Source organism: Archocentrus centrarchus, chromosome 7, assembly GCF_007364275.1.
Source record: "Archocentrus centrarchus isolate MPI-CPG fArcCen1 chromosome 7, fArcCen1, whole genome shotgun sequence".
NCBI classification, from domain to species: Eukaryota; Metazoa; Chordata; class Actinopteri; order Cichliformes; family Cichlidae; genus Archocentrus; species Archocentrus centrarchus.
In genome coordinates, this window is record NC_044352.1 from 30,813,742 (window position 1) to 30,837,759 (window position 24,018).

At 42.1% G+C, this 24,018-nt stretch overlaps 1 protein-coding gene across 4 annotated transcripts in view; it reads right to left on the reverse strand.

Moving 5' to 3' along the window:
* The window catches only part of LOC115782897 (solute carrier family 41 member 3-like), a 33,828-nt gene extending 15,479 nt beyond the window's left edge, over nucleotides 1-18,349 (reverse strand). Inside the window, exons 1-5 of one of the 4 annotated variants that reach the window (XM_030733397.1) lie at nucleotides 18,298-18,349; nucleotides 15,238-15,587; nucleotides 5,549-5,656; nucleotides 1,647-1,718; nucleotides 1,324-1,468 (exon numbers count right to left, since the gene is read on the reverse strand). In XM_030733397.1, the coding sequence (XP_030589257.1) occupies nucleotides 1,324-1,468; nucleotides 1,647-1,718; nucleotides 5,549-5,656; nucleotides 15,238-15,549 (637 nt within the window). In that variant the 5' untranslated portion in view covers nucleotides 15,550-15,587; nucleotides 18,298-18,349. Of the gene's footprint in view, nucleotides 1-1,323; nucleotides 1,469-1,646; nucleotides 1,719-5,548; nucleotides 5,657-10,274; nucleotides 10,470-15,237; nucleotides 15,588-16,913; nucleotides 17,047-17,364; nucleotides 17,502-18,297 lie in introns of those variants that run through there. The other 3 variants (XM_030733396.1, XM_030733398.1, XM_030733399.1) reach the window with 3 other exon arrangements.
* Nucleotides 18,350-24,018: the final 5,669 nt, after the last annotated feature.

Consider the following 24,018-nt stretch of genomic DNA (forward strand, 5'->3'; position numbering starts at 1 on the left):
CACCTGCTGTGAATAAAATGAAACAAGGACAATTTAGTTTCCTTACAATTCTGCTTAACAGCAGAACATTAAAGGTGAGCATGAATTATGGATTATTGTGCATGCTGAGATGGGGTAACGTAGGGACAGGTGCACAGATAAAAACTGCTTGATTAAATTTGTTCCACAACATTGAGATACTTTTTTCTATCTTACTCTTAATATATTCATCACAAGGTGAAGAATTACCCTGGATAGGTCGCCAAACTGTCACGGGGCTAACACAGAGACAGACAACCGTTCACACCTATGGGCAATTTAGAATCACCAGTTAACCTAACTCCACTGACTGCGTGTTAGTTTCGGCTCTAACACCTTCACTGAGCAAATATCATTGAGACCAAAAACACAGGTGGGCTTAAAACCACCAATCAGGAAGTCCCTGTGCTGTCAGGAGGTGCTGATGGTGCTGCTGTGTTTAATGATTTTTCACCTGATGAAAGCCTGATTATCCAAACATCATAAAGATGTGAGTACAGCTGGTAGCCAGGAGTGTGTGTTTTATCTGCTTCTTCTACAGTCACAGCTTTGGATTTGACACCTGACCCTCAGTTGCTACTTTCCCACCGCCGAAGAGCCGGTGCTCGTGCCAGTGCTGGTTTCAATGAATCGGCGAAACGCTTAAGAACGGGCCCGCGTTTCTGTGAACTGCTCCTTTACATATGAGTGTGGGTGGGTCCTCGTCTGGACACGGAAGCCGAAGCGCACACACTCCCCTTTCTTGTGCTGCAAATACGTTTTACGGTCCAAACCAAACTACTGCAGCATCTGTGTGCAGCACAGAGGGAAACACAGACAGCGATTAGAGCAAGACGACAAGTACGCACTTTGTGTCCTTTTATCTGTGATATGAACTGATACAAAGCAGCAAGTTCAGCCTTAGAGCCCAAACTAATTCACAGCCGTGAAAATCGCTTCGCTTTTCTCATGTAATACACATGTAATATGGCAGAAAACTTGATGTTGAGATGGCAGAGTCACGCCCTTCTGCTGCTTCTTGGTTCGAGACCAGCTAGTTTGCGGGGCCGGAGTTGAACCCGTTTTCTGGTTGCGCACCAAGTGCTTCCGCGTTAGAAAACCCGCCTAACAGTTCAAATAAAGGCACCAGCTCTGGAACCCTGTTTGTTGGGAAAGAGGCTAGTGAGACCATCTGCTGGGAGAGAACTTACCATGAAGAGTTAAATGATACTGCTGTGATTTCTGAGACCAAATAATTGTAAAACGTTGTAACTGTTGTGCGGTATTCAAATTCCCAAATCAATCATTTCATCGCGCCTTACTTACCTAAAGACAGAGCAGCTACAAAGGCCGTGGTGATGCTGCTGGCACACAGGACGGCTGCCTGGTCCAGTTCAACACCTCCTCTGGAAATCGCCCCTAAACAAATTGCTGCCACTGCAGCGAGGAAGCCCACCACTGTAGCCTGAACCTGCCGAGACAGAAACAGCAGTGTCAGACTGAGCTACAGTACAATAATCAATTTAACATTCAGAAAACTGATGCAGAAAACAGAGAGCAAATTAAAGACTGGACTCCCAAACTAATGGTGCCATTCCATTCTTTTATCTTTTAATATTTTATGTGTTAATTTCCTCCGCATACCTTACCTGTATGAGTGCCAGATTGCTGCACACCATGGTCCATTGTTTATCAGGGTCGTCCATCTGGCCTGTGTTAGCCTGTAAACACGGCGATACCACAGACCTCACATATACTGTCACTGTCACGCTGTCACATATAATGTATAAACAGATAAATGAGCCCAGTTAATAATTAATTAGGCTCTACTAAAACTCTGCCAGACATTAAAAAACACATTTTTTAAGAACTTATGTTTCGTGATGCTTTAAGTTAGAGCTGGAATATTATTGTACATGCCAGTACTACTGAAACAGTTACCAGGTATCTACCAGCAGGCAAAAGAAAAATGTAGTGAGTAAACCAGTAATGTACTTGCATTTAGGAGGGACAGGATAATAAATTATAGAGTATCCAGTATGTGGAGTTTGCATGTTTTTCCTGTGGTTGTGCTGGTTTTCTGTGGCAGCAGTTTCTCCCACTATCACAGAGCATGCAGGTATCTTGGCCCAGGATATGCTTGCAAAAGAGATTCTTGAACCCCAGGGTTTGACTTCCTGGTTGAAGAGTTTATGGAATGAGCTACTGTGCTACTGTGCCAGAAGGTGGTAGTAATACGCCTGCCAGCTTTAAAAAACAAAGAGTCAAAGAAGTGCTATAAAACTACCACACCAGGCTGGTAAAGCGTGTGTGGCCTGGTGAAATTAGATGCCACACTAAAAACAGGACAGACATGCAAAGCCAAAGACGACTACAGCCGTGAAAAAGTCTTGTGTGGAAAACATATCTTTGAGGAACAGCTAAATACAGGGGTTGGACAATGAAACTGAAACACCTGGTTTTAGACCACAATAATTTATTAGTATGGTGTAGGGCCTCCTTTTGCGGCCAATACAGCATCAGTTCGTCTTGAGAATGACATATACAAGTCCTGCACACTGGTCAGAGGGATTCTAAGCCATTCTTCTTGCAGGATAGTGGCCAGGTCACGACGTGATGCTGGTGGAGGGAAACGTTTCCTGACTCGCTCCTCCAAAACACCCCAAATTGGCTCAATAATATTTAGATCTGGTGACTGTGCAGGCCATGGGAGATGTTCAACTTCACTTTCATGTTCATCAAACCAATCTTTCACCAGTCTTGCTTTGTGTATTGGTACATTGTCATCCTGATACACGGCACCGCCTTCAGGATACAATGTTTGAACCACTGGATGCACATGGTCCTCCAGAATGGTTCGGTAGTCCTTGGCAGTGACGCGCCCATCAAGTATTGGGCCAAGGGAATGCCTTGATATGGCAGCCCAAACCATCACTGATCCACCCCCATGCTTCACTCTGGGCATGCAACAGTCTGGGTGGTACGCTTCTTTGGGGCTTCTCCACACCGTAACTCTCCCGGATGTGGGGAAAACAGTAAAGGTGGACTCATCAGAGAACAATACATGTTTCACATTGTCCACAGCCCAAGATTTGCGCTCCTTGCACCATTGAAACCAACGTTTGGCATTGGCACAAGCGACCAAAGGTTTGGCTATAGCAGCCCGGCCGTGTATATTGACCCTGTGGAGCTCCCGACGGACAGTTTTGGTGGAAACAGGAGAGTTGAGGTGCACATTTAATTCTGCCGTGATTTGGGCAGCCGTGGTTTTATGTTTTTTGGATACAATCCAGGTTAGCACCCGAACATCCCTTTCAGACAGCTTCCTCTTGCGTCCACAGTTAACCCCTTAACTGGCAAGGGCCCGGTGACGGGCCGTTTGTAGTCCCTTTTATATGGCAGGCTAGACCCTCCCATTTTTATTGACACGTCATTCGGCCAATCATGTAACTGGCTGCACCAAATCACCTGACAAAGCTACGTGACGCCCTCTGAGTATTATTGGCTCTGGGAAACCCATTTCTTAACATGATTGGCCGAATGAGGTGTCAGTCAAAATGGGCGGGTCTAGCCTGCCATATAAATGCACTTCATTCGGCCGGCGGACCAGACGCAGCCAGTTAATAGGCTATGAAATGGGTTGTTCAGAGCCAATAATAACCAGAGGGTGTTATGTAGTTTTTGTCAGGTGATTTTTTTGCTGCCAGTTAAGGGGTTAATCCTGTTGGATGTGGTTCGTCCTTCTTGGTGGTATGCTGACATTACCCTGGATAACGTGGCTCTTGATACATCACAAAGACTTGCTGTCTTGGTCACAGATGCGCCAGCAAGACGTGCACCAACAATTTGTCCTCTTTTGAACTCTGGTATGTCACCCATAATGTTGTGTGCTCTGCAATATTTTGAGCAAAACTGTGCTCTTACCCTGCTAATTGAAGCTTCACACTCTGCTCTTACTGGTGCAATGTGCAATTAATGAAGATTGGCCACCAGGCTGGTCCAATTTAGCCATGAAGCCTCCCACACTAAAATGACAGGTGTTTCAATTTCATTGTCCAACCCCTGTAGTTCTCAGTACTCAAAATGCCCAGCCCTCTCTCTAACAACAACAACAACAACAACAACAACTGGCCAGCAGCTGGTTGTCTGTCTGGAACTCAAAGTCCCACGGGACCTTGGCCCTGTTGTTCTCAGTCACCTTTGCTGGTGTTTCCCACGTGGACTTGAGGACCTCTAGTCCATATGTGGCACAGACGTTCCTATACACTATCCCAGCCACTTGTATGCTGTCCCAGCTTGTATTTTCCTGCTACTTTGTGGTGGATAGTCTCCAAGGCACCTTTGCAGAGTCTGTAACTTGAGTCCTGTCAGCTGTGCTAGACTCCTGCTTCTACGGATCTGGTGCTTATATCCTGTTCTTGTGCTGTCACGATCAGAGCCTCTGTGCTGTCCTTTAGGCCGGCCTTTTCTTACCACTGGTAGGATTTCTTGATGTCAGCCACTTCCTCTATCTGTTGATGGTACATCCCATGCTGGGGCTTGGTCGTCCATGACAATTCCTCCTCCTGTTCCTCATCCCTGCCTGCCTTCAGCTGCCTGAGGCGCTTTTAGAGCAGCTCATCTCGGGGGCCATCTTCCTGATGCTTTCCCGAATCCTCCTACTTTGATCCTGGATTGTGGCTCTGACACTCGCTAATCCTCGCCCTCCCTCTTTCCATTGCTCAGGCTGCTGGATTTTATGTGGAGACCTTCATGCGTTGTGAGTTTTTGTCTCTCGACATCAGTGGCATCTATCTCCTCCTTTGGCCAGCTTATTATTCCAGCTGGGTATCTGATGGCCGGTAGGGTGTATGCATTGATGGGTTGGATGTGCTGATACTATCCAGCACATAGTAGCCCCTGGCTTCTCAGCACCTGTCTTCCCTTATGGAGGTAATTGGCTGTGGGTGACCTTCTTGCCACAGCCAAATAACTGTGGCAAAGAGCTCCTGGCAAGTTATAAATAAAAGCTGCAAAATATGGTGCTAACTGCAAAGGCCTGAGTACTAAAACAGGATCTGAGTGTCATTCTGATGACCTGAACATGCTGAACAGCATACATATACTCTATATAAAATATTACTGTTGTAACAATTTTCTATGTAGGGTCAGAAATTTCATTTAATGGTTTAATTTAATTAAAATAATTTAATAGGTACTAGTAACTGGTAGTAAATACTAACAGGTTACAATACTAGAAAAACGAGCACATTTGATATTGTGGAATCACAAAAAAAAAAGGTTTAAGCTCTTAATCACTGAAGCCCATCAGCGCACACATCACATTCTATCAACAGCAGCACAGGAGCAACTGTACACGTTGCAATGCATAAGTCTCACAAGTGTCAACTTTATTATGAGACCGAGGTGATTCATATAGATGTTGTAGATACACTATATATATTTGAGCAGCTGAATAGCCTACGTTAGAGGATGAGAGGATTGTGAAGTTAAGGGTTTAATTTGATTTATGCTCATACAACAGATAAATGTAACTCTTTGGTTTTCTTACAGCAGTGGAGAGGCGAGCAGCCAAGGTCATCTCCAGGTTCCCTTTGAGTCCAACCAGAGCTGGAACCAGGATGAAAACTTCTGTGATCACCTTAAACACCTCCCAGTGCTGGAACACACACATTGTGAAATGAGATGCTGAATCAACCAAAAACACACAAAAGCAAACAGTCCCCCTAATTATGAATGACATATTTCTTTCTAAAATAAAAAAAAACTGCACCTGATGAACTTACTTACTGATGCAGTTACGTGAGACAATCATATATTATGGACTAACCCAGTAGCCTACTTTCTGCTTCTGCTACTCTGAGCTTTCTATGGCACGCCATACCGAGCAGGTTCACTGGGTTTAGAGGATGTGCGGTTCACAGAGTCTGCCTTGTGTTAGTCCAAGATGCTTTAGATCTTTAAATAAATGTGATTACAAGAACACAGCTACCAAGAGCAGAGTGATGTGAAGATGTGGACAGGCAGCCAGGCAGGGATGCAAGGATGAGCGGAGCGGACTGACAAAGCAGGCCAGAAAAAGTTTGATAAGATGTTTTCTTACGCAGGTGATGCCGTGACAGAAACACACTTAAATATAAAATATGGCTGGCATCCAAAAAAAAAAAAAAAAAGTTGGGCTCTGTGTAGCATCTGCTGTTTTCAGCAAATGCATCTTTGCTTGAACTTCAAAAGATGAATTTGTGCAGCAGACACAGCTGCCCTCAGAGTGGAGTAAAAATAAATGCAGCTGTACAACTACTCAGAGGCAGCTCAGCTGACTCTGGCATGTTGAGGAGCACAAGGAAACAAAAAGAAGTTAAAGAATATCTTCATATTTTACATAATTTGACAGTTATATGCATGTATACAGAGCCACAGTGTTCTGACATGGGCATACTGACAACTATTAAACTATAAGACTTGTAGTTTATGCAGTGGGGTTTACATTCCTATACTTCATCCTACAAAACCCAAGGTCAACATGAATTCATAGTTACATGGAGTCCATAGACTCTAAATTGGCCACAGGTGTGAATGTGAAGCTTGAATTCATGGTAGGCATTCGGGGTATGGTACCTCACAGTACCATATTATCCTAACAGAGCACCTCTCTCTCAGACTGCAGGCTTACTTGTGATTCCTGCCGTTTTTAATAGTAGAATGGGAGGCAGAGCCTTCAGGCAATCAGGCTCCTCTCCTGTGGAACCAGCTCCCAGTTTGGATTCAGGACCTATTTAACCTGGAATCCAAGAGCTTTTAGATAGAGATGTGTAGAGATATTGGAAGTAAGACCTCTGAAATCTACACTGCCTTTAAAAGCAGCAAAAACGTTCATTTTAACAGTATCAATAACTTCCTTACATTAGTCCTTACATACAAAAGTGCTCACGTTAAAGATTGTTGAATAATGAAACTACGTAGTAGCTGCAAGCATGCAGGATTTTGATATTTCTAAAGACATACAGTAAACTTACACAAATGTATGCCTTTTTGTTATCTGCTTTGATTGACTGTATAAATGAGGTGTGCCGATCAGCTTCCTTAGGCTCAGTGGGAGTGGAGAAAATAAGGGTTTGTTAAAGCCGTCCTGCCAGGTTAGGTTCAGAATAAGTGACCCAGAATTTACGATACCTCTCTTGTTGGAGTGGAAAACCCATTTTTCCCCATTTCAGGGTTGGCAAACTGAAAGATTCCATTAAACCGACCCCAGACCCCAGGACTGTTTTCACATGTCTTTGGGTCATTATCCAGCTTTACTGCGACGCACCACCTGGTCAGCTTTGCGGCATTTGGCTGACTGAGCAGAAAGCAGAGCTCTATATTCTTTCGAATTCTCCGGCTGCTCCTGTCAGCTGTCACGTCATCAAATGATAGTGACCCAGTTCCACTGGAAGTTATGCATGCCCATCACTGCCTCTGACTTATTTTACAAGTGATAAAGAATGCTTCACATCATGCCTTCTCTACACTTTCTGTCATTCCAGTGCAGGCTGATCTAAATATCATCTGGACAAAGAATGCTCACTACTGCTCTGACATTTTTAGATGGTTTTTGGCAAAGTCAGATGCGGCCTTTTCATTCTTGAGGGTTATGAATCCTTTGCAACATGCTGTGAACCCGACAAAAATGGAGCTACATATGGCAGAGCTGTAATTCCTAAGCTCTACCGCCCTTCAATTTGAATGTGAACACCTTCAAATTAAAGTGTCCAAATATAAACTGACCTATCAGTAACTAATTATGTTAATTAGCTAATTTGGTCAACCAAACCCAGTGGCTTGTCATATATACAAGAATAAGCAGAATGAGTGCTTCCCATTGCTCTGCTATATACTGTGAACTCACTCATTCACTGGGATCATTTCTGCGTCCTGAATTGTCTCTACAATAGTAAGCTGGTGATCAGGGTTAAATGGGCCTAAACAAGGCAATAAAAGAATTGAATGACAGTGTAGTGGGTGTGTGTTCTGGTGTGTGTCCGGGTCTATTTATACCAATTCCTCTAGCGTTCTGGACGGGTAAATCTGGCTGACGTGTGTCATACAGGGAGACTATCTTGGGACATGTCCCACTTCTGCAGTAATACTGCTGCTGCTGCGTGAGTGTGAGTGTGATGGGACAAGAGCCAACACAACTAAGATCAATGCTACTGTAGACTTCCAGGGAGTTTCTAATGTTGCTGTTGTCATTGTCTTCAAAATGACAAACACAATAATTATCTTTTTAGTACATTTTACACTCAAGCAAAATTCTGTATTTTATGTTCAGTCTCAAGCCAAGTATTTGCTGGGGCCCTTATTAACATAAAAAGAATAAAATAAAAAAAAATACAATCCTGTCCTTCCATCTGTTGTTACATATGATATGCTTGCAAACTGTTTCAAAATGAAAGCCAAGAAAAAATTGTTATTGTCAGCTGCGTCAGCAGCAGCACAACGCTACAGGTTAACGGCAAAATGCCACAGTAAAGTCACCCAATCTACTTCTAAGATTAGACTTAAACCTCAAGCCTTAACCTTTAACCTTTCCTTTCTAATACTATGTGTTTTGCACTCTCTTTATGCTCTCTTTTTTAGCTCAGCTGTTTCGTACCGTCGTAGGCCTGTCAGCAGCGACAGCGTCCACTCCGCAAAAACTTTAACATTGGCCATAACTCGAGAACAATGTGACCTAGGATGTTAAAATTCACACCATAGATGCATCTACTAAAAATCTCAGACAAGTTTAATTCTTGATGACCTTGACCTGAAGGTAAAGGTCAGAGGTTAAGTTTGCTGTAAATCTTGTGAATGCGGTAACGAGAACGATGTGACCTAGGATGTTCAAATTCACACCATACTGTTCAAGTTAGACCCATCAAATTTCACACTTGTTCATTGACTTTACTATAACAGCACTCTGAATTTTTGATTTCCTTAAAGAGTTACAGTTCACCACACCATGAACAATGCATAGCAATAACTTTAAAGCTGCAGCCACACAGGAAGCGATTCAGAGACCAGAGATCACAGAAAGTAAATGACATTCGGCGACTTCAAGCAGCGACCGGTGAAAAGGAAAAAAGTGTTGGTGACGCAAAGTGGGTCCAAGATAAAACTTTTCTAAACTCAGAGGTGAGTGATTGAAGCATCTACTGGTAAGAGTGCAGGATACCAGTGTTTGACAAATGACAGGGTTACCTAGGTAACTAGAGCCTGAAATGTCACTAACCATCAGCTTCAAAGCATTGCACAAGGAGCGCATCAACCAAGTCCTTCACTTCAATCACTGCCTTTTTAAGTAAAGATCCCGGTCGTGATGTAAGGTAAATGCAGTATATCATAGAAAGTCATCATAGCTTCTTGCACATCTCCCTCACTGGCCTTCTTTTTCTCTCTCATTTCTAAACCACTTATTGAATTAACTGTTCAGTGCTATCCCAAGGCTCTCTTCTCTCTCTCTACTCTAAAGCTGATTTAGAAAGCTCAGAAAGGTGGATGTAACACGAGACTCCATCTGTTAATTAGAAAAAAAGCACTGTCAGCGGTGAACCAGCAGTGTTGAGCATGCACATATGCAAACACAACATCTTTTTATTTGTTTCTTACAGTGCTCGACATCTCTCCATATGTACAACAAAACTTTATCAAACACTTTCCAGTGCGGACAGATATTAGGCTGAGCTCAGAGAGCAGGCCAAGTCATGAAAAAGGTAGATGAGCAAATATATTTACCTAAAGGCCAGCATCAGTCTGACCTAATTCAAGCTCATGAATATGAAAAGGTGCCAGCCGAGGCCACCCTCACCTGAGCTGCGGGGGTGGGGGGTGGGGGGGGATCTCTGCCTCTTATTGAACTGTTTATCTATTCTTCATAGCAGCAGCTGTCAACACCTGTCTTTACACAGAATCCAAATGCCCATCCACCTTTCCACAATGCTCAGTCCATCCCAACTATTTATGTGAGGTCAATCCATTTGACCACTGAACCATCCATCCATCCACAGGGCTGGGCATCAAACTTCACTGCTTGTTTTTCAGTACTGCAAACTGATGGTATAGAAAGCTTGCTCAAATACACAAATTATATATAGTATATATATTTCATATTCAAAGTCAAACTTATTCCAACTACTTCCAGTACCAGTACCACTTTAACCTATAAAACAATGGTCCCCTTGTACAGAAAGACGGAAGTATGAAAGGTCATAATACCCAACCCTACATATCTCTCCTCTTTATTCTTTGATAATTACTTGTATAAGGTCCATAACGATACCAGCGGAGACCATTCCGAGTCCTGACACGAGGTATGGCACGATAACCTGTGCCGCAATGAGCCAAGAGCTCTCTGGTAGGAAACCATGTTCTGATCGAGTCAGCTTCCAGGTCACCCCACGTAACTTCTTGCCCTGGTAGCGTAGCTCCAACTCCAGACGCGTCACAACCATGTTGAACAGGGGATTAATCTAGGCAGCTAGTTTAATGATTAGTTATCCCATGGTAAGGGTAACTTCAGTCCAAAAAGAAAAAAAAAAAAAAAAGGTTCTGATGGGTCAAAATAATTTTGTTTTTCACCTGCCCAAAAATGTAAGCAGGGTGAATGCCAAAGGAAAAACAATGAGTTTGTCCTTGGTTTAAAACAGGCCAAGGGCAAATGCCAATTTCAAGCAGTTCCTAAGGCCCTTCCTGAAGAACTTAGAGGCAACGTTTGTGAAGATATACTTAATCTGCTCTCAGGGGACGACCAAACGAAGACAGCTATTTCTTGAATCATTCTTGGTGGTATACAAGGTAAACAATCAGTTTATATTGATCCCTTTGAAGGAAACTGGAGATCTGATATCTATTCAGGCAAGCGAGACGCTCGTCACTTTTCCATTTCTTCAGATCAATGATCCTTTTTTCCCATGCAAAATCAAATTTGAAGGGTGATTGAGCATGGCATCTTTGGCCCAGTGGTGAGTCAGCAGTGATGAGGTATCCATTTGTCAGCACCACTGGGAAAAACAATCATTAACACCATTTCTGATTCATAGGTCACAATGTTCTACAATCACAGATGCTCCACATCTGCTATCAAAGTCTTAGTTTGCCTTGCAACCTGCCTTTTAAAGAAAAATAAACATTAGTAAAAAAAGACTGACTGGTTTACACCAGTTTAAATTCATGATAAGACAGTTCAGATTTAAAGTGGTCCTCTTTTAGTCCTGTTGTCCTGAACAACTCTACAATCAAATAAATCTTCTTTAGTTGAGTTTAATGTTTGTTGGATGTAGTCCTCAGCCTGTAAGATCCAGCCTCAAATCTGCTTGACCTCCAGTGTAAAGGCACAGCTGTATCTTGTGAATGACGGCAGAGCTCGCACTGACAGCTGAATGAGTGACAGGAGCAAAAAGATGAGGAACAGTCCAAAAGGTTTTGAGAGTTTAGAAGCACCAGGAAGCCTTTAGAGCTTTGAAATTAAAACCCAATCTCTTATTTGGCAGCCTCGCAATGAGGGCGAAGAGGGAAAATGAAAAGAGCTCTGAAATGTCAATAGGAGATCCACAGATGAGATGCAGCAGACAGCTTCTGGTAGGCTGAAGTGTTCCTTTCCTCCTTTCAGCATCAGGGTAGTCCTGCTCCCACCGCTTAGCTCTGCTGTGACGTAGCAGAGAAAGAGGCAGGGCTGTCTGCACTGTGCAAACTCATGAGAGAAACGACCGGCTTTCTGCCACACACTCTCCCTCCAGCTATTTTTTGCTGCATGTCTGCCTCTCATCCTCCCTCCCTCTTGCTATGTGACATCCATCGTTCTACGTCGGACAGTCTTGCTGCATTTCTCCCTCTCGCATCCCTCTTTCAGTTGTTTCTGTCTCTCTGTATCGTGACTCACTCTTTCCATCCATTCCTTCCACTTCTACCTCCATTCTAGCTGCTATAGTTACTCTGTAACACCATATTTAAGACCAAACAAACATCCTGTACAACAACAAATTTCAAAGCATCTTTCAGGTCTTAATAATCTAACTAATCCACATTTCAAATCTATAAAGCGCTCTATTAACAATATGATTACATTGTTACTAGCAGCCTGTCACACAAACACATCACTTGTTCCCATTTCTTGATGAATCGATGAAAAATGTCAAAGATAACACAGTCTGACAGGCATCAAATAATATTTTTGCACCAGCATAGTGATTCCCAGTGTGCTATTAGCTGAAACTTTGACATATCTCAGCATGGTGTGCAGTGTGTCCTTAAAAGTTTGAGGAAACTGGACAAATGGAAGACAAATGAAGACTTTACAAGTTAAAAAAAAACTATCTACAGCAGGAAGTCATGTCTGAAAGTCAAGTCCTTATCAAATAGGAAAATTGTCCAGCAAAGAGCTGACACAGGACCTGAGAGATGCAGCTGGCCCGTCAGTTGATCCATCTACTGTTCAATGAAACCTCATCAGAAATGGTCTCAGTGGAAATGTGGCTGTCAAGAAGCCATTCTTAAGGAAGGGAGCAGGGAGAAAAGGCTGAGCTATGAAAAACTACACAAGAACTGGACTGAAAATCAGTGTCAACAGAATCTAAATGTGAAATTTTTGCCTGAAATCACTGTCAATATGTACCAAGGAGGTAAGGAGAGAGGTACAACAGCAAGTGTCTACAGCCATCTGTAAAACACGGTGGAGGTGCTGTCATGTTTGTGGCTGCATTTCAGCTGGTGCTGTTGCCAAAAAGCAGTAACATCTAGAAACCATCTGATTGGCAACATCTTCATTTTTCAGCATGATGCTGATGTCAAACACACTGCCAGTGCATTAAAAGCATATGTGGATAGAAAAACACACAGTGAAACTCATACAACCCCAGATCAAAGAAAATATGACCCTGTGAAACATATTATTTTAAACATTAGCATTAAATATGTAAGTTTTATGAACCAACTACTTTCAAATATCTATTGCATTTATAAAGATCGGTCTGTTTCACTAGTCATCATAAAAATAGAGATATGGGGTTTTTTTGCACGTATCTTTATGTGAATCATAATGACAACAAAACAGCAATGAGGACAGATTTCAGTGATATTGCTCATAGGATAATAGACAGTTGATCAGCACAAATTCCATATTAGCTGCACTTACACAGCAGGAACAGCACTGGTAAGCCTGCTAATGGTAAACCTTTAGCTTAAAAGCTGCTATACGTCAGCAGGACTGATGCATCACTGGGGCCATTTGTTTGCCTTAAATATTCTCAGACTTTAAAACTATAACAGTTTCTGGGAGGCTGTCCAAGTAACACTGGAGTCTCATTTAAACACCATAACAGCAATTTACAGAAGTCCAATAATGCATGTCTGCAATATGTTGGTGTCTGGATGACCTAATCTTAACAATTTTATAGAGCAATCAGGTGTTTATTTGCATAGCGCAGCCAAGGTTTGATAAAACATTTTGAGCTATAACTTGGAAGCCAATGAAAAGCCACAGAGACACTGAAAAAGCCAGTTGGAACAAGTGGGATGTAGGATGTAAGAAAAAGACACTGCAACAGGATGTGGTTATTTAGATAAGATCCACCATCACGGGCCACAGTAGCAATCCTTATTGCAGATAGTGTAGCGTTCCTGTCTTTATCTCCATTCCATTCTGATCGGCTACTCTCCACGTCCTTGTACGTCCCCTGTGCTTTTGAGACACAGCTTCCAGCCAACCTCATGACTAATCGTCCTCCATCATATGCAGGAGGTAAACTGATACTGTAGACTGCAGAGTGTGGAGAAATACTGATGAGCTACAGATGGAGTAAAGGGAATAAGCCATATGAGGACAGATGTATGTTTATCAGTGGAGGACAGAGGGGAAGAGAGAGACAGCAGCTCATCATAAAGCAGACAGCAGTGTGTCTGATTTCCCTCAGCTCAGATGGCTGCAAATGCCAGGGATACCTGGCAGAGGACAGACACAACTAACCCACACACAGAGGTATCTGCTTCACTGACTTGACACACAAACACTGCAAATATTGCTATATTATATTCCCATACTATATCATAAGATTCTATCCTATTATTGTGTGCAAAACACAGTCATCACATCATATTCTTGAGGTATATCATTGATTGCTACATGACACCGAAGAAGTATCAACATACAGCAGCAGCTATGTGCAGGGGTGGGCTCAACCCACCCAATCCACCCAAAGGGAAATAAAATAGTACACAGAATACTGTTTATAACTACAGACTGAATTGGCCCGCTGTACACTATGTTAACATGATCAGAGGTACAATAACTCTGAAGCAGACGCAAATGGCTTTATCGCTCTGAGCTAACAGAGTATTTCAAGGCAACAAGTGAGGCACACACGCAACCCCACCTCCTGTAACAAAACAAAACACACACACACAGATAAATAACCTGTTGTAACTGGTGCAGATGAGTTAGTATGTTATTCATGTTGTTACTTATTGAGCGCCATAAAGTCTCTGTGAAGTTCCAGTTTTTCAGTGTTGTGACGCGCTCTCTCTCCCTTGGTTACGCTAACACATTTAAGGTAACACTGGGTCACCACTGACGTATTTTGCTGAGGCTTTTGGTTTCCTTTCTCTTCAATCTGTCACAGATCTTTCCTTACTGGAAAGAGCCTGCCACTGTGTGCATGGATTTACGGTCTCCTTAAAGGCGTGTTAATGTTCTTGTGCACTTTAACAGTAGGATTGCAGTGAATGAGCAGCGTAACAACATGAAAATAATTCCCTCATCCAATGAACACTTACATAAGAGATACTTTATATGTAAAATGAAGGCTGAGACGTTTAGTGAAGACACTTTGCTTCATCATATATTAACATTACGCACTGATTATTTTACTTTGCTTTTACTGCAAAAACTGATTCTTTTTGTGTGGACACATTTTTATTTATAGCTGTATTGTGGCACAGACAAAAAAAAAAAGGTTTGAATCTGGGACTTTGGAAAGGCTGTATTAATTGTGTCCTGTGCTCCTCGGACTAGAAGCCTTTGATATAGCTGCTGCATCAGGTACATGACAAAATCATCTCAGAGAGAGTTGATGTCAGCATCTGAAGAGGGATTCAAATGAGCAACCTGAAGGTAACCAGTCAGCTTCTCTAATCTTTGGCTTCATCCTACCCCAATTATCCACTTTGTGTTTTTCACTGTCAGTTGTGAGATCACTCTGAAGGCTATCCTAAGGAGCTTTCACTCACCTGTACACTGTCCAGCACCATGCCAGCCATCACCATGCCCATTCCAGCCAGCAGGTAGGGAAAAACCACCTGAAGACAGATAGCTATTGATGTCTCCTCCTCGGCTTTGGCGACAGGCACTCTCCGCCTCTCTTCCGCAGGCTTTGTAGGAGGAGGCTGGAGGACTGGGGGCAAGATAAGGTCATCCTGTCCATCTAAGGTGCCTCCCAAGCTGGTACTAGGACTCCCACTGGGACTCTTCCCCTTGGAGCGGGACTTCTTACTCTTTTTCCTCTGGCGGGTCTGTTGTTGTTGTTTATCCTCCCCGGGCATGATGGCAGCAGTGACAAGTGGGGCTTTGCTGGTTTAATCTGGGGACACAGAATAAAAAGGGGTCATCATTCTGGTCAGTCAGGGTCTGTTGGGTCACAGCTGTACTCAAAAGTCTTCCAGGTATACATATGGACTAGTTCTTATATAGCGCTTTTCTACTCAGATATGAGCACTCAAAGCACTTACACAACACGTTTTACATTTACCCATGCACACCTATTCATACAAGCACTTCCATGATTAATTAATTAAGCTAAGTGCTTTAATTATCTAACATTCACTCACATTCATACTCTGACAGAACGGTCGGAGAGCAACTTGGGGTTAAGTATCTTGCCCAAGGATACATTGGCATGCAGCCTGCAGTAGCCAGGAATTGAACCACTGACCTTCCGATCAGTGGGTGACCTGCTCTACCTACTGAGCTACAGCCACCCCATATAGAGATGACTGTGTTCAATCTTTTGAATCCATCCACTGAACCAGGACTAGCTCCCATTTTCTGCCACAGAGGGAGACTATGTTCTATGTAACATAGTCTCCCTCTGTTCTATGTAACTATGTTTACCAGTTGGGGTATATTGCAGAGATATGGGTGAATAAGTCTGCACAGTTTCTCATAGCGCATCATACTGTAATCTACAATTATTTTATCATTAAATTAATTTTGGTTGGGGTATCAAGCTTAAGAGTGCATCATTTTCATCATTTTTATTTAACTATTTATGATTCCCATAATGTTAAAAAGCTTAAAAATGCCACCTGTGTTTTCTAACTTTTCTGAGATGCTCTCTCCTCTCCTCATCATTCCCATCATCCTCTGAGTCACCTTCATTTTCTCCTCACTTCCATCATCCTCCATCATATCTTCTTGCTCACAATCTGCTGCACATATAGACTCTAGAATAATGAAGCATCCCCTTAACCTGCTTCCAGCCTCATACTGTTTTCAGCACTTTTGGTGCTAAGGTACATCAGCGGACAAACCACATCATCAGGGCTAATCATATAATGATATGACATATAACAGTTAGTGTTCCTCTGATGTTATTAAACACAAAACTTGCGTACAGCAGTCTGATGACCTTGCAGATATTTACTGGGTGGTTTAGTAATACATGCAAATGTTCACAAAAGTGTACACAAGTATGCTGGTGTGTTTCATTGGATATGCAAAGGTCTTTGGTTCTATCTCATCCAAAATTATTATCATCACAGGCCAAGACTGGATCACCATCAGCCTCCTGTTCTCACTCCTGGGGGTAAAATTTGTTTTCATTTCCATCATCGAAACTGCAATAAAGGAATCAGAGCTCTTTTCTAAAGGGATGCTGTTTCTGTTCCAAATGCAGTGTGACATTTACCGGAAGAAGGTCGGACTTCTACCTAACAAGGTGAAGGAAGTATCCTTTAAACTGCTCCACAGGTGTCATCCTACCAAAGGTTTCCTTAAACTGAACGCTGACACAAACTCACGTTTCTGACAGCATGTTTCCTTTTATGTCACAGACACTACACAAAGTGATTTCTGATTGTTTTGGACTCAATCAACACAATAATGCAACTCTTGGCCCCCACCCCGGACTTCTGTGGCTGATTTTGAACACAGAATATTTGTATTTTTAGCCATTACAACGTCTTCATTTATTCGGTATAGAGCCGTAGCAGTGGCATAGCGGCCGGAGAGGCACCCGAAGGTCTGCAGTTCGAACCCCGGACAGACAAGAAGCGGGTGTGTCATCCAATACTAGCAATGTTAGAAAGAGAAGCGTCTGTCTGCTTAAAAAGCGAAACGGAAACATTAATAATACAAACATTTTCGACACAGAGTCCCGGTAATCCCCACAAATGTCTGCATTCATCGGCAGGTTCCGAAACGATGCGAAACATTAAGCCTGAAATTCTTCTGTTGACAGACATTCCCTCACCGGACGCTGCCATGAGCATATCCCATAATACATCTGCACCGGTAACCACGGTTACACAACCGGGCGCTTTCTGATTGGATAAACTCTGGGTAAAAAAAAAAAAAAAAACCAAAAAAACGATAGTGTATGCGTGTAGCTCCGCCCCTCGCAAGGAGAGCGTGAGCAGCTGCTTACATTTAGAGAAAGAATTTAAAGTTTTTTACAATAAATTTCACAGTTTTATGACTGTGGCTGTGCGAATTTCACTCGTGTTTTATTCAGGAAGAGATCAGAGAGATATATTTTATCAGATTGTGTGGCAGTTTGTCTGGGCTTAGACCTCCACATCAGTCCAGCTGATCAAAGTGAATGAAATCATGGTTTAATGAGTTGCCATGTGTGTCTGATATTAGACTAGTGTCAAAGCCAGAACACTTAATATCTTGCTGAGGGTCCCTGGTACTTCCCTATTTTTATATTTTTGTACTGTTACTCGAGAGCTCTGCACAAGAATTTCTATGTACAAGTACAAATAGCAAATAAAATCTTATGAATTTTGAGTTTATGGGTGCCAAAATGAAAATCTTTGTAGATAAACTGGAAGCAGTCGTGAGTGGAATCACTAGTGGTCTGAGGTCCTTAATTACAGCAACGCACACAGCAAAGCAATAGTTGTTACCATTTCTTATCTGTAGAAGGCATTGCTGTTCATGGCACATTCACATTCAACATGAATCCGTAAAGTTCTGGTTTTAAAGTATGCCATCTATCAAAGGCCAAAGAACCACAACAAACCTAGTGCAGATTAGTTTCCATATTAGATCTGATTTATTGTTCTTACCTTTGTCTCCAGCCAGAGCCTGTGAAACTGTGTGTGTGCGTGTGTGTGAAAAGCTGAGGTGAACGCAAGCTCCCAAGAATAACCGTGTGTACGTCTGCTATGCTGTGAATGTAAATGCCTGCCTAAATTAGGCTTTGTGTACGTCCCGCTTTCTTTTTTGCGCATGCATTTTTTGTACGTGTGTCTGCGCTCTGAGCTCTGTGTGTGTGCATGGCTGTGCAGTGTATGAGCTGGCGCGCATGCATCATGGGGCACCGTCTTGAATTTCATGGCATTAGCAGATAAGGATAGTCCCCCTCCTGTCTCCTTCCATCTCTGGCCGGCTGTCTGACAGTAGCAGGCAGTCATGCAGCATTTTCACTTTTTCATTCACAAAAAGAATAAACTTTGCAAAATAGAGAAAATCCTCCAAAAATGATTTGTGGGGGCGCACACATACCTCTCACTGAGATTTTTCTGAACACCTGCATGCAAATCTGTTTGCATGTGTTACACTCGACAGCCTTTATCTCTTTACTGTTGCTTGCAATATGACACCATACCATGCGCATGCTGTGGCTTTTAATGGTTATGTCATGTTGGTAATGTGTTAGAGGGCTGTGTCTAAAGTAAATCCACACCTGTGTATCTCATTCATGAGGGTCACAGAGGAAGTATTTCTCCTACTGAAATCACATGAGCTATAAAGTAACTAACTGCCTATTAGTGCACTGGCAGTGTGTTCTGGTAGGTGCTGCTCTACAGGTGCTCTGGTATAGCTGTGTCATGCCCCTAGACTGTATATAAAAGCTGGGCATAGCCTCACCCATTTGCAATGTGATGAGCTAGGGCTGGATCTGACAGGCTGAGGAGGCTGCACACTTACAGGGTAGTTACTTGTCAATCACAAGGTAAAGCATGTCCTGCTTGATTCTCCTGTTTGAGGCCACTGGGGACCATACCTCTCATAAAGGGCATTGTGTTGTATTCAGTAAGGCATCAAAGTAGACACTGTGTCCATAAACTATTTTTGATTAGTATTGCTAAATATAAATAAAATAATGGAATGAGCACTGCTACTGAGTCAAGGGGAGGAATCGGGGATATGCTATCTGGAAAATGAGAAAGGAGGATGAAAGCTGTACTGATCTTTTATGTTATGGTTCACTACTATAAATGGACCAGTTCTTATATGGTACTTTTCCTACTCTGTCTGAGCACTCAAAGCGGTTCCACAACATGTTTACATTTACCCACTCACACAAGTACTTCCATCAGTAACTAAGCTAAGTGCTTGTATTATCTAACATTCACATCAGCGAGCAACTTGGGGTTCAGTATCTTGCCCAAGGATACTTTGGTATGCAGCCTGGAGCAGCCAGGAATCGAACCGTCGATCTTCCGATCGGAAGGTGACCTGCTCTGCCTCCTGAGCTACAGTCACCCCGAAGGAGTGTAAAGGAGTGTAATGTATTTAAGCAGTCATACACAAGGTAACCCATGTCATGCTTTATGTCAAGACACATATATGTGTATTAGAGCAGGTGTATATTCTGTTTAAAGCACACTACTGTACATTATAGTCACCACGTGTACACTTTAATATGTTGCAGATAAAACTTAACCTGTTACAGCAATAATTCTGAAATTTGCCGTTTTCAAAAAGCCTTAATTTAGAATATTGTAAAAGTCCTTTCACAACAATTACAGCTTTGAGTCTTCTCAGCTTTGAGTCTCAATAAGTTTTGCACACCTGGATATGGGCAGTTTATCCCATTATTCCTGGCAGATCCTCTCCAGTTCTGTCAGATTGGATGCCAGTCATCTATAAACTGCCATCTTCAGTTCTCTTTGGCCGGGGCAGTTAAGGACAGCCAGAGACCTGCTCTGAAAGTGTTCCAGCATTGTACTGGCTGCTCGTTTTGGTTCATTGTATTCCACCCAGTTTCAGGTTGCTGCTGCTGCTGCTGAAAACTGATCACATTAGCTGGGTGGGTAGCAGCGCCTGGTGTTTGTCAGATATAATGCTTACATATTTAATTCTCAAGACCAGAGAATATTTTTTTCTCATGATCTCATAGTCCTTTAAATGCTGCCTGGCAAACTCCAAGTGGGCAGCATTTTGCCTTTAGTACAGGATTCTTCTTCTTCTGTCTAGCAGGCCTTACTGATGAAGTGCTGCTGACTCTTTCTGGCAGGTTCTCCCATCTCTGCGGAGAACTGCTGGTTTTGTTCGAGCAGCCACTGGGTTCATGGACAACTCCCTGACCAAGGCCTTCTTGGTCAGTTGTTTGATTTGTCAGGATGGTCAACTTTACAAAAGCTTCTCTTCCTGTCACTGGTGCCTGTGTGATCCTGATTGCAGCTTTGGAAATGGTTTGATACTTTTGGCTGGTTCTCCAGCTTACAGAGATTTTTTCTTTGTTTTTTTTTTTTTTTTATCTAATCACTTCACTTTTCCACAGCTGAAGTTCTAGATACATCTTAAGGATAGTTTGATATTCAAAGGAACTGTCTGTGAGATATGACCTCACAAGTTGCAATCTCTTATGTATTATGAAAGAAAAAACCAGGGTAAAGGCAATAAAAACTTGAAAGAAGAAACCAGTGAAGTTCTAACTGAAAATTGTATAGACTGATGAAAAAGCAATCAGCCCTAATCAAAAGATGGAAAAAGGAAAGGTTGGAGAAAAAAAGGAACAGCTCATGACCTCATTTGTCAGAGTGGCTACCGATGGAACAGGCAGTTATTGATGACTTCGCTGCTGAACGAAGTAACAGACTGAATGCAGAAGCGTGCAGGAGGCTTCTGTCTGCATTTTCAGCCTAAGGCTTCAAATCTCACTGGATGACATTTCATAATTCAGACCAGACTAAAAGCAGACATACCCTACAAAAGCCCGAGAGCTGAAGATGTGTGAGGGAGCATCATGATGGATTTTCCACAAAGTATTAAATATGTGGCCATATGGTGAAAATTCAGTTAAATCAGTTACCAGATCTTCCTTCTGACATTATACATAATGAAACATTGATCATACATGGATCCAAATCCAAAGAGCCTAACACACTACTCCTTAGTGTAGCTTACAGTGTTTTTCATTGGGACTGTGCTCATAGACAAGATCACCTACCCAACAATCCTGCTGCTCAGGCAACCTCAGCACCTAGTTGCAGTCCCCATTGGTACCACTAGGTGGCAGCATGGATTAATGAGAAACAAAAAAGGCAAAACATTCTGTTCATGTAAATATTAGAGCTTTTAGGACTTTCTATAATAGGCAACTACCTGGCAAAATCCTCACCCACTTGCAAAATTAAGCTGAAGTTAAAACCAGACCCCAGCAGAGAGACTTTGTTTTCATAAAAACTCTGTGCTCTTTAGGCCTGCTGCTAACTGCTGCAATCAAAACAAAGCAGGCTTGTAAAAATGTTCCACATATTGGAGTCGACAAGTATGAAGAGTAATTTTCCAAGACGTTGAAGAAAAAAAAAGTGTTCAGGTGCAGTGGGTTTTGGTGGTATCAACTACATGGTGGTCTGTTAGGATGATCTGTCTGTAACAGGCTTTGAGACCAGGTCTTATTTAAGTTTATAGTAATATGATCTATGTTGTAGTTATGGATTCCTTTATCCCTCCATTCAGAGGTGGAAACCCCCTAGAGGTTATGGAAATCTGGTTTGCAGTCGCGCCGTGTTTATTTTCAACTCATATTAACTATAATCAAGAGCAGAAATGACTAAGATTGCCTGTCCATATGTATTCCCATATATTCGGCCTTTTGTGCACAGTGCATGTTTTCTGGTGTTCTTTGGCTTCGGGTCATCGTGGCTGTGAGCCCTGGCATTTTCAGCACCTCATTAACACCTTTGTGCATACACAATACACAGGCACAAACTGATAAATTTAATACACCCTCAGAAAAAGAAAACAATAGTTACTGTACCTTTAGGGATACAATGGATTGTCAGTGGGGGTAAAATCTGAACCTAGGGACAACTTTGAATCTCCAGTTAACCTAAATCACAAGTGTTTGGACTGTAAATGGAATGGTACTTATATGTGTAGTACCTTTCTATTGAAGATGAGCACTCAATGCACTTCCTGCTACAGTTCTCTTTTACCCGATCACACACATTCATATTGCGCTTTTATCTATGCCGATTACATTCACACACACACACACACACACACACACACACACACACACACACACACACACACACACACACACACACACACACACACACACACACACACACACACACACTCAGGCTCTGATGAATGCATAGGGTCAACTTTGGGATCAGTATCTTGCCAAAAGTCATTAACAAAATTTCAATTAAATAAACACCAAAACCTTAAAATCAAAGCATTAAATTGATGTTTTAATAAACTGATTTTTATTTTTTTTAGTTACCTCGAGGTCCAATAATTAGCTTTAGGAGGTACATTAGGTTCAGATTGTAGGGACAGAAATGGACTTTAACTGTACTCTATTTCTGAAAAAGTACATACATAGATACACATATATACAGTAGAAATCACCTAAGTGGAAGATGATTTTCGGTCTGGTCAGATGGCTTCTGCAGGTCCCGATTTTTCCTAACTTTAATTCCAATAAAAATCATCACCTAAATCGGATCATACAAGTTGGATTTTCACCTAAGTCGGAAGAAAAATCAGATCCCATTGTAATGCATTTCCAATTAAATGTGATCGCATAAGTCAGATGAGTTTAGCACCAAAGCCCTCTGCAGCTCCCGCCATGCAAACTCCATGCATCGGCTTGTTCATGCACAACGACACACACTAACAACGCCTGGACATCGCTTGAGTGTCTATACAGTTACGTCATGTCGGGATTGGCTGCACTGCATTCATTACACCGGAGACAATCATAGTAAGCGCAAGAGTTGAGTGCAAGCTACAAACTCACACTTACGAGCAAAAATATAAGATTATAAAATTTTGCAGAAGCAAATTCAGAGATGAAGCAAAAAGCCATTGCTGTGAAATTTGATATTAGACCCCAAACTCTTGAAGAATTTTGACGAATTGGATTTTATCCAACTTACACATTAGATGCATTTTTTACAAGTCAGATAAAATTCCATGGGCCATTTGAATCCGACTTAGGCGATTTCTACTGTAGTACATATATACCGTCAGTCATGTGAAAGTGATCTTGTAGAATTACTTTTAGCAGCAATGTGTTCTGTATGACTTTATCAGCCTACTCTTCTTTACAGCAAAACAGCATTTTAATCAGTTGAGTTCAGGACTTTGACTAGGCCGCTGCAACTCCTGCATAGTGCTGTGAAAGCTTTTTTGTTTTTTCACGACTGTACATACATGTATTGGTAAATATTTCTTCAGAAAACAAACAACAACAAAAAAAGTCAGTTAACCAGAGTCAGAGACAAGCTCGAGCTCTAATTACTACTCTGGCTAGCTCGGTTTTTAGCTAAAGTTTAGCCAAATACTTTTAGCATTTCTAAACATTAGAAATGTTTGGTGTTGCATTTTTCTTTGATCAAAGTACTATCAAGTAATATAAACAAAAGATGTTATAATTTCTGGAAAGGTAGATAAATCATTAAAATGTAAATACAATTAGCAGCATTAGCATTTTATACATTATGCTGAGTGAATCTGTGTGCTACGTCTCAATTCTGTACCAAGTGATTGATGGTTCTGCATTTACCATTATGGTGCTGAAGATGCAGCTGATTTAGCTG